Here is a 12,518-nt window from a genome sequence, read left to right on the forward strand (position 1 = left end):
AGGAGCTGCTTGAATAAAACTCATTCAGTCATTTATCAGGAGAAACAAACATGTTGAGGCTCCAGCTGATCACTGGACAGAACCTGATGGGCTCTCACATGTTGATTTGAACTGATGGCCAAAAGAGTCACGCAATTTGAATAAATCTCCTCTGGTGAGAGTAAATTATAGCATCCTGGTCACCTTCTATGACATTAAATGGACCGAACCATTCATCAGGTAATTAGGATCAGATCACCAGATTAACCGCTGATTAACTGAACAGCAGCTTCACACTCGTGTTCTGAATATGTGACCGGATGTCAACCAATTTTAAATAAATACGGCTGGATGTAATTAAAATTATGAGAAAGAATAAAAAACTGTGACGACAGCGAAGCAAAACTTAAACAAGCAGCAATGAGTAATCTTAAAAGTATATCGTTTAATTAAACATTTCAAACGTGAGAACAAGCGGCGGTAAAGCAGACAACAGCGGTACACACTGACTAAAACCTTACTTCTCTGTTGTGTAGACTGTTTGGTTGGATCATGTCCACCTCCAGAGCTACTGAGCAGACAGGTAGCTGCTGCTCCACGTCGGACGGTTTAACCTTCGACACCACCTGTTCTCCTCCATGAGCTTTAACGTAACACAGCAGAACAGCCTCATGCCTCCTGTCCAGCCTCCACACTCTCTGTAGACTTCAGACTAACGGTTTAATGTTGTGCTTGTTGGTGCTGGAGCTGGTCTCAGTCCGTTCTATTTCAACCCAGAGCCGGCTCAGGAACTGAGACCGACAACACCACCAACCTGCTTCTTCTACGCTCATGTAGACGCCTACTGGCAGAAACATCTCGCTGCATTAAATCTAAAACCCTGCAGAGAAGCGATGCAGTCTGCGGAGGGGAAACATGTCATGAGCACCAGGATCATCGTATAAAACAGTCCATTAAGCTTAATGGTGATATCAGGCTGCAGCGACACGGGAACCGTTTATAGGATGGAATTAAAATCTGCTTTGAACAATCAGGGATCTAACCTGGAGTGTTATTACCAAGTGGTACGTAGCCTGGGTCACCGAGCAAAGCCAAATATGGACTTCTTGTTTGCGACTGAAGTAGCGGCTGAAGAGAGGAGCCAACCCACCCACCATCGATTCAGAGAAGTCAAGCAGCAGTCAATAGAAATGATAAATCTACTGTAAGGAGGTTAATAAGCTTGACCTTGCAGCTGCGAGAGTCCCAGGCTTTGACCGCTGAACTGTAGCCTCCACACAGGAACACCTCTGGGCTGCTGGGATGTAGAGCCACACACATCACCTTAAACTGGTTGTCCAGTTTCACCGCCTGCTGCCCTGCACACAGGAAACACAGAGAAAACCATGAACGCTTACATCCTCCGTCAGCACCAGGCTGGGATCACACAAGTTCAACTCACTGGATTATATGATAAATATAATAAAAATAAATTATATGACAAAACTAAGATTGTTGTGGAAATAAGAACATCATAAAAACGGTCCTTTTTCTGACATGCTTCTGTATTTATATTATTTTTAATTAATAGGAACCCAACATAAGCTATTTTTCACGTGAAAACATCTGATATCTGCCGGGTCCACCTTCACAAACGTGAAGATCTGATGTTTTATTGTTTTTATATGAAAGTATGATGAATCTCTTTCAGGCGTTTGGACTGTTAGTCGGAGAAATCAAGATCTAAATAAGTCACCTTCAACATCAACATCTCAGATATGATGAATAATTGAAAAATACAAGATGGCAAAACAAATAGACAAATACATAAATAACACGGGGAAAAAGGAGTTTCCTTCAAAGTATGCTGTCCATATATTGTGTAAAAAGGAAGAAGCCCAGAATAGTTTGATAATTGTTGTTCGCTTTAATACCATCCGGGGCTCAAGTGTGGACAATAAAAGCATTTCTGTCATCATCTCTGTGGTCAGTTCCTCCATCATGATGACTTCAGGCTTCAGTGTGGAGACGTGAGTGAGACGCTGCTGTGATTTTGTGATTTGTCTTCATAAAGAACCAGTTCTGGGTTTAATATCAGACTGTGTGCACTTTGTATGCGTTGCCTCCTGAGCTGTAAAGACCTCCATGTCTCCTCTGACCCCTGGCTGGTTTCTCTCCTCTCTGGAGGCCCAGAAGCAATCACCTTATTGCTATGTAACCTCTGCTCAGAGAGTTTAAGGCACAGCGCTGAAACAAACCCAGACGGCTTTAATCTGTGTTTTTCTACACATCTGAAAGGAATCAGAACCGGTTCAGGCTGTTAAATTAATGAATCAAAACAAGCTGTAGAAGCTGATGAGGTATTTAGTCGTTCCCAGCCATCAACACTAAACTAAACACGACATAAATTCCAACGACAGCGAGACGCAAATCCTCCTGAAACTTAAAGTCTTTGGTTTATTAATTGAGCGCAGAGCGAGGATCCGACGCTCCTCGTGAAGCAGCCGTTAGATTTCTGTGCAGTAAACACTGAGTGTAATTAAAACGTTTGCTGACAAACGGCGCGATTCGAAAACAAGCCGCCTAATAAAAGACAGTAAATGTAGTGATAAGCTGCTGCTGCCAAAGATAGAGCTCTGAAGTCCATGAAGGACGTGGAGGAAGTAAAAGGGTTTCTGTGATCATCTGGGTCAGTTTATCTACAAGCATCTGAACAGGATCATGGAGCGTTTCTTCTGATGACTGGATGATCACAGCGCTCTGCTTCTGACATGTGTTCATAACGGCGGGTGATGACCACAGCACTGTCAAACTCCAGACTGCTGGACATCATACACCAGCCTCTGAGAAGTTTTAAACTTCGCTCGAGACAAATAAAAAAAATAAAGAAAGATGCTGTGATGCAGAGAACCAGAGCATAAAACAATGTTTTGGCTAGAGGCTGCTTTATCTAAATCAATTTAAAAATGTCATACTTAAACATAAAACAAAAACACTGAGGGGCATAAATATAATTAAGCCTGACAGAGTGCGACCAAAAATTAGTTTCCTGGGAAAACAATGAAGCCAGACTACGAGGCAGCGCCTCTGTCAAAGGCTATGCAAAGTGGAACACCTCAGGGTAAAACGGCTGCTCATTAATTCACCGAGCAAACAACAAAGACCTCCGTCCACAACAGGCGTCTCCGTCCGTCAGCCCACAGCGCACTTCATTACACACTCGGTCCAGGATACTCCTACCGAGTCCGTTAAGAAAAGCAGAATGAGTCACAGCTAATAAACTGCACCAAACGTGGACCGTCTCTTAATGGGGACTAGTTCCCTCCCAGACCTGATTGCATTGATTTGATCCAAAGTTTTAACAGGCAATTTCGTCAGGCTCACACTTCCTGCCTAATTGGCTTACCCGCAGCGATACGGCGCAGATCTGTCATCGAGATTTAAAACTCATGTTTGGCAAGACAATGAGAAATCAACATTCTCCTGATAATAAATAGGGCCTCGTCATGTTTTAATTAGGCAAGATTAATTAGCTTGCTCGAGAGGGGCAATAAGGGAGGACTGCGGTGATCTGTCCCTCCCCGATGATGGTTCACTCTGCAGTGGAGAAGGAATCCTGCTGCAGCGCCGAGGACGATGGGGATGATTGGGGCAGCAGGGACGAGGCCCTCAGAGCGAAGAGAGGCACGGATGAAACGGCCATTTGGCCTCATTAGGGGATCCACCGAGGCACGGTGCTGTCGCTGCACATAGGTCAGAACCACACGGCCCGGTTTGGACCGGCCGCATCCAGGGAAACGTTTAGAGATGAACTCAATGAGCAATAATTTAAATAGTTTGTTCTTCTAAATATAGTTCCTCAAGCAAGTCTTCAGTCTTGATAAATAAGAAGCTGAGAAATAAAATGTGTGATGCACGATATTAAAATGTCTGGCCGATACCGATATCCGATATCAAGATTTCTGATATCGCCGATAACCGGTATCACTGATATCAGTGATGTCGATATTCAGTTTTTGTTCACACTGAAAAATGAGTATCAGCAGCACTGTGAGGAAACTCTTCAAAAGAAGCCCAAACTAGACCACACAGTCTTCTTTATTACGTAACAACAGTAAAACATACTGAAACATATTTAACGTTAAAGGACCATTTAAGTAAAAACATCTGTGAAACAGCAGCGATATCAAACGTAGAGACGAAGGCGCTGATGTTAGAATATCAACGGCTAAATCTGTTCATCGAACCGATACCGATATATGGGAAAAAACACTGATATCGGCCGATACCGATGTGGTTGCCGATATATCGTGCATCTCTACTTATGTTACGGTCAGTTTCATATCAGAGGACGGCTTCAGGAGTCAGTTAATGATCATTGTGTTAAAGATTCATACCACAAAAGAAAGCGTTTAGCTTGACAAACATCTGTTCTCCACAGCCAGGTGGTTCAAAGCTTCAACGAGACAAGGTAAGTGGATCTGGGGTTGAATTCTTCCTCGTCTTTTTATTTTTGAGGTCAAGAATGAAGTAAGTGGACCTCGTAGCTCCAATAAATCTACGCCCATAAAAGATTTAAGGTCCTGCCGATGCTTCAGACCACACACACCACGCAGAGGCAGAACAGCTTCTGAAACCAAACCTAGCAGCATCTTCTGAGGAGCTTCTGAATTATACAGTCATCTGCACCTTTACTATTGAACCTGTGTGTAATCTGCACCCGTCCACCGACAGCTCAATTAAACGAGCACGTTAAAATCGGTGTGTCTGTAGTTTTGTTGATAACACAAGTCCTGCACATCCAGTAAATACACACTGGGGCTTTAAATCAGAACTCCTGGGGGGTGTAGGGAGGCAGGACAAATGAAAAGCAGAAATAAATTAACACTGCAAAACACTGCATGCTAGGCCTGTGGGAACACTTCAGCTGCGTTTGAACCTCACGATGACGGAAGCTCACAAACTCGTGCTACAAACCCAACAAGGTCTTTGCTGTCGTCGAGCATCACTGATGGAGTCAGAAATGTGACAATCAACACACAGCGATGTGCATTTCTGTCTTTGTGTTGTGAAGCAAGTGTCTGTTTTATTTTCTGTGTCAGCTGAGCAGGTTGCCTGTAAAACCAAGCTTCCAAAGTAGGTCAACATGCAGATACGTTTGCTGCCGGCGCCCGGAGTAGGTGCTGCTGTGTGTGTGTGTGTGTGTGTGTGTGCTGCATTCAGTGTGTCCTGGTGTGCGACGCTGAAGGCTCCTGTGATTATACAGCCACAGCGTAGCGCTTAACTTCCAGAACGCACAAATGAAGCGTCGAGGAGGTAAAATGAAAAACACTGAAGCTACAGAGAGAAAAATAAAAGTCTCAGAAGATGTTTTTCTGTTTGATATATAACTGCAGTTTATCTATTTATGTTCAGTTCTATTGATTTTATGTCAGTCTTAATGGATTTATTCATATATTTTTAAAACTGTATTGACATGTAAGACTCAATTCACTCGCTGGTTAGCACCGTTAGCACCGTTAGCACCGTTAGCACCTCACAGCTAGAAGGTCGCCGGTTGGCGTCCCGGTGAGGACACCCGGGATCTTCCTGCGTGGAGTCTCCATGTTCTCCCCGTGCAGCGTGGGTTCTCTCCGGGTTCTCCGGCTTCCTCCCACAGTCCAGAAACATGCTGAGGTTAATTGGTGGATGGATGGATGGATGGATGGATGGATGGATGGATGGATGGATGGATGGATGGATGGATGGATGGATGACTAGGATGTCTACTGTGCTTACAATAACCATCAACAACAATAAAAATTGTTTAAAACAAACAAACAAATAAACAAACAAACTCAACAGCAGTGGTCTTAAATATTAACTCAGACAAAAAATAGAAACGAGCGATTTAAATATCTAGACTGGCGGCAGTACCAGTGCTTTGAAAATAAAGGTTAATTGGCTTTCAGCAGTCTTGAACATCGACACTGAGGGAACCTAGTTGGCCAAAAAATAAGTTATGTTTTTAAAACCAGAATAAGAACCTTTTGGACGACTCCTGGACTCAAATCCCCAGTGTGACTAATTATTTCTGCACTAGCACTCCTGGCACATGCAGCTTTTTTTAGTTTCCATCTTACAACTGAACTAATGCTGAAGATTTAACCTACATTCACCAAGAACCAGCCGAAAAGGGCAGAACACAACCCACTCAGTGCTTGTGTTTATTACTGGTTTGTGGGCAGCGAGGACGATCTTTGATTTAAACTTTGCTCTGCTGCCTCTGGACAGACGGCTGAAGCTCTGCATGAACTGACACACCAGCCTGTGGCACAGTGTGGATATATGGGCATGATCTTCCTCCACCAACCTGCACTAATCCGTTTTCTAAGGATATTTGTGAAAGAGTTGGACAACAGCTGCCACTTGGTGCTAATGCCGTACAGATGAGATTGGTTTACCCACTCCGTGGCATCGCTGCCTTCCTCAACTGCATTCTCTTGCCTTCCTTCTCTTCATTTCTCCGTTTGCATTACGCCTCTTAACCTGCTCTCCTTCTCTCACTCTGCTGTTGCTGTTCAGCTGTGACAGCCGGCCCGTGGCCCGCTGGGAGAGGACAGAAGATTCTACAAATTAAATTGGACACAGGAACAACTGCATAGACGGGCTAGAAAAACGGGCCCACACAGCATTCATAATGCACAGGCGCCTCTACAACTCCATTCCTCTGTAAACAGGACAATTAGTGCAGCTACTCTGTGGTGGGACGAGGAGCCAGATGTCCTACCAGACTCTGGCTGATCATCTAAGAGCACCTCTGCAGACAGAGAGGACCCAGCTGCCTTCCTTGTTACAGTCAGAGAGGCTCTGCATTACTGTGGAGAGCATGAAGATCACATTCAGCCTGACTACAGTCTGACATGACAAACACTCAGAACACACATGCTGCATGGATGATGGGAGCTTCATTAACTTTTCACATATCAAAGTCATAACTGTGGCAGCACCTCGGCGTAACCCTGCTGTGAGGGTTATACTGTATGTCAGACACATGAATCATGTGAAAACAGTTCCTCCAGAGCGTGCCCCATGCTATGATGAAAGGTCCACACCATAATTATGTCTCTATTTGAATTATTACGAGGGAAATTATGCGGCGTAATCCCTATGTTCTCTAACTGCTGGAATATGATTGGTTTTGGAGTGTCACTGCCTTGGTCTCAGCTCTGCCACATCTAACGGAACCACAACTGTGCAGAAACTGGGCTGGAATTCCCAACTCCCATATTAATATGCAACTAAATTGAATTTTTTCATCTCACGCTGCTGTAGGAATGCGTCCTTATTGCTCGCTCATGCACATCCTCAGAAACAATACGACTTATTCAGTTTCACATATAAATAAGTAGTAATAATAGTCAAAATAATAAGAGCAATAAAATATAACTTGTCAGACTGCTGCAGGATGAAGAGGCGAGGTGAAGGACCAACATTCCTTCAAAGCCGTTGGTTTAAAGTGTGGAGCGAGGCGCCGGAAGAGCACAGCACCACGCAAGCGTTTGTTTGTTTATGGTGGGTGACGTCCCAGTATAAGGTCATGGTGGCTGCTCCTGCAGTGATGTATCCATTATTGATCTCCTTCCTGGAGCTGCCTGTGTGTTTAATGGGCTGGCCAGGCTATTATCCGTAGGCTCTATTGACAGTATTGACAGACGTGCTGAGAGGGGAAGTGCAAACGGCAGCAAGTCATCACAGCCGTGTGTTGACCCTGGAGGTGTAGATGCCACGGGGGCTTCAAAGCAACGTCTCCTGTATGTCGGCTCATTCTGCCGGGCCTCTCCGCGGTCTTTTCTGGCGTATATATTGACACTCGCTCGCTATTATGTGTTGACAGAACGGCCGGACTCGAGGAGATTACTCCTGGTGACAAACATTTCAGGTTTCAGCTGAGTGTTTATGCTGCGGTCTTTCTATGGCGGACCGTCTCTATGAGTCGCTCTCATCTGTTCTGCCTGTTGAACGTCCACGAGGCCAGAAAGCAAAGCAGATGATTGATGGTTTTTTGTGTGTTGTCACACCCAGCGAGCCGGGAGGTCTGGCTCAAGGTGGAGGTCGGACAGACATGACTCCAAATGAAGGACTGGAAAAAGTGAGAGTTGTTTGTAACTGTTCATGTGTACATCTGTCTATATGTGAGAGAAAAACACAGAGCTGCCCCATTTCAGGGACCGTCTCCACTGAAGTGGATGAGCTGCCTCCACAGAGTCCAACTGAGACCATCGACCTGGTCGGCACATATTCACTCTGCAGACATTTAGTAAAGAGCCAAGGTTTGGGCTCTTTAAACCAAAAAATACAGTAAAGTGATAAAAATAATAAGACATTTACATATTAAGAGAAAAAAATGGCCATTCACTATATACACAATTAAACACATTCATTACCGTAATGTCTGGACTAGAAGCGGCTACTTTGAACGCTGCGGCTTAAACAACGATGCGGCTAATTTATGGATTTGTACGAATTCATCTCGAGACCAAAGTGAGGCTGAGAGCGACGACGACAGAGAGACTGAGGAAGTGATGAAGTGATTCTGAGGCTGCTCAGCTCCTGAAGACACTGAAGAAGACGACTTTAGTGGTTTTAGTGCAGGAGGAAGATGAAGATAGCCATCAGTGACTTTTCCTGGTAGCTGCTGGAGTTTTATTTCCTTAACCAGCCGTGTTACAGGAAGTGTTCAGAAAAAAGCCTCTACGGTACGTATCTGTGGATGTTACCGCTACGCATTTAATTAAAGGTTAAAACATCTTTCTGTGTAAATATCTCATGTTCCAACGTGGACACCTGCAGCTTAGAGACACCTGCAGCCTGGATATGAACACACCTGGTTTCCTGTTTAAAGTCAGTGGGTGGAGCTTATATTGAGGTGCCTCCATAGTCTGGATATTACGGTACATACATTATGATTTAGTAACTGAAGGAAAATGATTAAATTCAATACACTCTGGCACGACGTGATGAGAATCCAAAGCACACGTTTTGACTCCATGTTGTGGGAGAGGGAGGCAGCATTTCATATCTGCACCAGGACGAGTCTCTGGAACTGTTGACCAGTTGTTCTGTGTTTGCTCTACAAATGCAGATTTCGAAGGCCGTCCCTGAAATGAGTCACGACTACAGAGAGAAAGCGAGAGACTGAGAGAGGGCCAGCTTTGCAATTCACACAGTGGGTTTATAACAGGTTTTGTGGCCCAAGCAATTTAAATTCACTCCACACATAAATTACTGCACTAACTTAAAATACCAGTTAGAGACACAGTCAAACTGTCGTCCCACAACAGCAGCAGCATGTCTGGAGAGAAACGCTTGAAACTGAATTTCAGTACCAGCAGATGTAAATCTGAGGAGGACGTACAGGTACAGCCGTTCTGGTCTAGTGTCCATGAGCACAGGTGAGACGAGTGGGACTGAGGTGTGAACGCGTACAAAGCTGTTGCTATGCTCAGCTGGTCTCACAGCGACACAACGTGAATGTAGTGGTTTGTTGTGTGACATTTTGCTCTGCAGCGCTATAAAAAGCCGCTACTCACCCGTCTCCACGTCGGTGATCACAGCCTTGTTGTCAAACGAGCCGGTGAGGAGGCGTCGCCCACAGGGGGTCCAGCAGGCGTCACGCACGGCTCCCGAATGGCAGGTGTAGACCCTGAGGCATCGGCCGCTCTCCGCTCCGTCCCACACCTGGAGACACGGGGCATCGCATCAGGCCAAGACCACAAACACACCGACACACACACTCACACAGACAAAGCCATCCCTGTACCGGCTGTGTGTGAGCTTCAGTCTGCTTCAGCCTCAGTCGCTCTGAATTCTCTGGACGAAACGTGAAGTTTGTGAGTCGAACCGGCAGGAACACAACATGACTGTAAAGTACATCATGCTAGTATGCTGTGCCTTTATTGAGACAGGACAGTGGGGAAGAGAATGGGGGGAAGACTTGCAGCACAGAGCCATGAGCGGGATTCGAACCCAGACCGCTGCATCAGGGACTAGAGCCCCTGTCCAGCTGCTGTACGGGCGGCCCGCTGTGCTAATCTCTATGGGCTGCTTTGACTCATCACATCACTGGTACAAGAGGAAAAACACATCCTCTGTGAAAGACAACCGGTGCTGTCGGCACGCAGCAGCACTGACCCTGCATCCCTGACATGATGCAACAACGTGCAGCACAAGAGAAAGAAGCAGCGGCAAAGATACGACACCGGATGGCCTGGACATGCAAGTCCACAAAGAAAGGACCTGAACGCTCTCCTCAGAACCTCAGATCAGATTCAGAGGCCACTGCTCGTCCAACCGGAAAGAATGTCAGAGTTAGAATTTTCTGCGGTGCTTCACAGACGGATCCAAAGTGTCCTCTGGCACCAAACACCTCACCTGTGTGAATACCAGATAGTAAATACAGTCCGTCTTGTGAGAGGACAGACTGATATAATCTCAGCCACTCTCCTAAATTCTTCTGAAACAAAATGAAGCTGCTGAGAAAAAAGGCAGCTGGAAAAACACCGGGTCTATCTGTGGGATTCAACAGCAACAACAACCTTTCTAATTAATTAATCAAACTAATTTCCTTTGAGTGCGCCCATAAATCAATTCCCAGCGGGTTGTAATGGCTTTAATGGTGTTGCAGAGGTTTTCCTGCTACCAGACAGCCAGAGGAGACGAGAGGCCAGCTGCTCTCTGTTCACCGTCACAGAGACGACATCGCTGGTTTGAAGCACATCGCGGTGTTGACGAAGGAGGCGTTCATCAGCCAGACCATTGGAGACGTGCTGATCAGCATTGTGACGTGTGTTTTCTTGTATTTCCTGCTGATGACGGTATGATTCTCTGTCAGACACGCCAACAGACAAAAGCTTCTCCCCAAAGCCCAGCTTGAAGTCCGATGGGTGGTCCGGTCCGGTGCCCACGGGCCTGAGGTATTACACTAATGATGAAGTGTCTTTGCTTCTCCGGCGCTGCCTGGGCCACAGAGGAACGCTGAAGATCTATGGGGCGCTGCAGATCCCTCCCTCTGTGTTCCATTATTAAATGTGCAGCACATAGAGCAGTACAGTAGCTCCACTGGAGAGAGGGCAGGAGAGCAGCCACATGCCAGTCCAACAGGTGGCAAACACAACACCAGAGATGCCCCCAGGGTGGGAAAAGGAAAAGGAACAGGAAGACTTTTAATTGCATAAAACACATATTAGAACTATTTCTGTTTCACAGTGTGTGGCTCAGGGAAACACTGCCATCTCAAGGCAGCACAGAAATCTGTTCAAACAAAGCAGCTGATGATATCACCTCAGCAACATCCAGCTGAACAGACTTTAACAAGTCTGACACAGCACCGCGTCGCACAGGCCCGGCTCCTCCACGGCGCCGTAGCAGAACCCGTTCAGTCGCACTAATCCAGCACAAAGCGCGACTCGTGCATCAGCCAAAACGAGAGCTTGTTTATTTGCATCCCCTTTAATTTCACCGGCCACTTAACAGACACGCCGAGCGGATCCTTGCAAATGACTCATTGGGGTAATCTGCTTCCTAAATGACTCTTGGTAATTAAAACTAAATTGGTATTCGTGTTATCAACTTAAAACTGCTGCTTTACACCTGCCGTAGCCATGGCGACGGCAGCTGCAACACAGGCTGGAATAATAATAGTGTGACAGACAGACAGGCAGGATGGAGGAAGCCTGAAGGGCGTCGGTGAGGAAACAAAGAGGAGGAGTGTTGGGACTCCTCTGATTGTGTCGCCCTCTCCGTCTTGGGCTGAGCAGAACAGGAAACAATAGCTGCAGCCACGGCGCTGGAAGCCGTGATGAATACGGCGACACGGCGTGTCGATAAGTAAGCAATAACGTATGACAAGCCGCCATAAGTCACCGAAATGAACAATGCAACGTAAGCAAAGCGGCATTTTCACATCTGAGACTGTAATTTCTTGAATGTGTTGTTGTTTGATTTACTGGTGAGGTTTAAAATCAGCTGTTTATTTAAAAAGAAAAAGTTTCTCTTTGAAAATAAAAAGCAGATGATTTTCTAGCTCCAGACATACAGGTTTAGGTGTTTGGTGGTTTCTTTTGTCCAAAATGAGTTCTTTGTTGGTCAGACCAAATGACACCCAAATAATTAAGAAAACTATTAAGGCTGCAACTTTCCAGCTGCTTGGTTAACCTGACAATTATGGTTTAGACTGATAATAAATCGTCTATAAAATGTGAAAAATAAAATAACACAGTTCTTTATAATGTTTGACAGTTTCAAAAAAGAAAAAAAAATATATTCAGAATCAAAGACATTCAGTTTGGTGTCATGTATGACAAAGAAAAGGAGCGATTCCTCCTGAGTGAGAGGCTGAATGTAGTGAATGTTTAATTTAAAAAATCATTAATCAGTTAGCAGAACAGATGCTGGTTCATTATCTGCTCATGGACCAATCAGTTTATCAGGTCAGATAAATAAATCGTTAGCTTACTTACTAGTGACAATTAACTAGTAAGACTTTGGGAAGTTCACCTGTTGTTGCTATGGTTACAATT

At 45.3% G+C, this 12,518-nt stretch overlaps 1 protein-coding gene across 1 annotated transcript in view; it reads right to left on the minus strand.

Moving 5' to 3' along the window:
- Positions 1–12,518, minus strand: part of wdr25 (WD repeat domain 25) — a 20,882-nt gene that overhangs the window by 3,701 nt on the left and 4,663 nt on the right. The window contains exons 3-4 of the mRNA XM_008285384.1: positions 9,531–9,678; positions 1,207–1,337 (exon numbers count right to left, since the gene is read on the minus strand). Of these exons, the coding sequence (XP_008283606.1) occupies positions 1,207–1,337; positions 9,531–9,678 (279 nt within the window). The remainder of the gene's footprint in view (positions 1–1,206; positions 1,338–9,530; positions 9,679–12,518) is intronic.

Source organism: Stegastes partitus, unplaced genomic scaffold (genome assembly GCF_000690725.1).
Source record: "Stegastes partitus isolate 25-593 unplaced genomic scaffold, Stegastes_partitus-1.0.2 Scaffold399, whole genome shotgun sequence".
NCBI classification, from domain to species: domain Eukaryota; kingdom Metazoa; phylum Chordata; class Actinopteri; family Pomacentridae; genus Stegastes; species Stegastes partitus.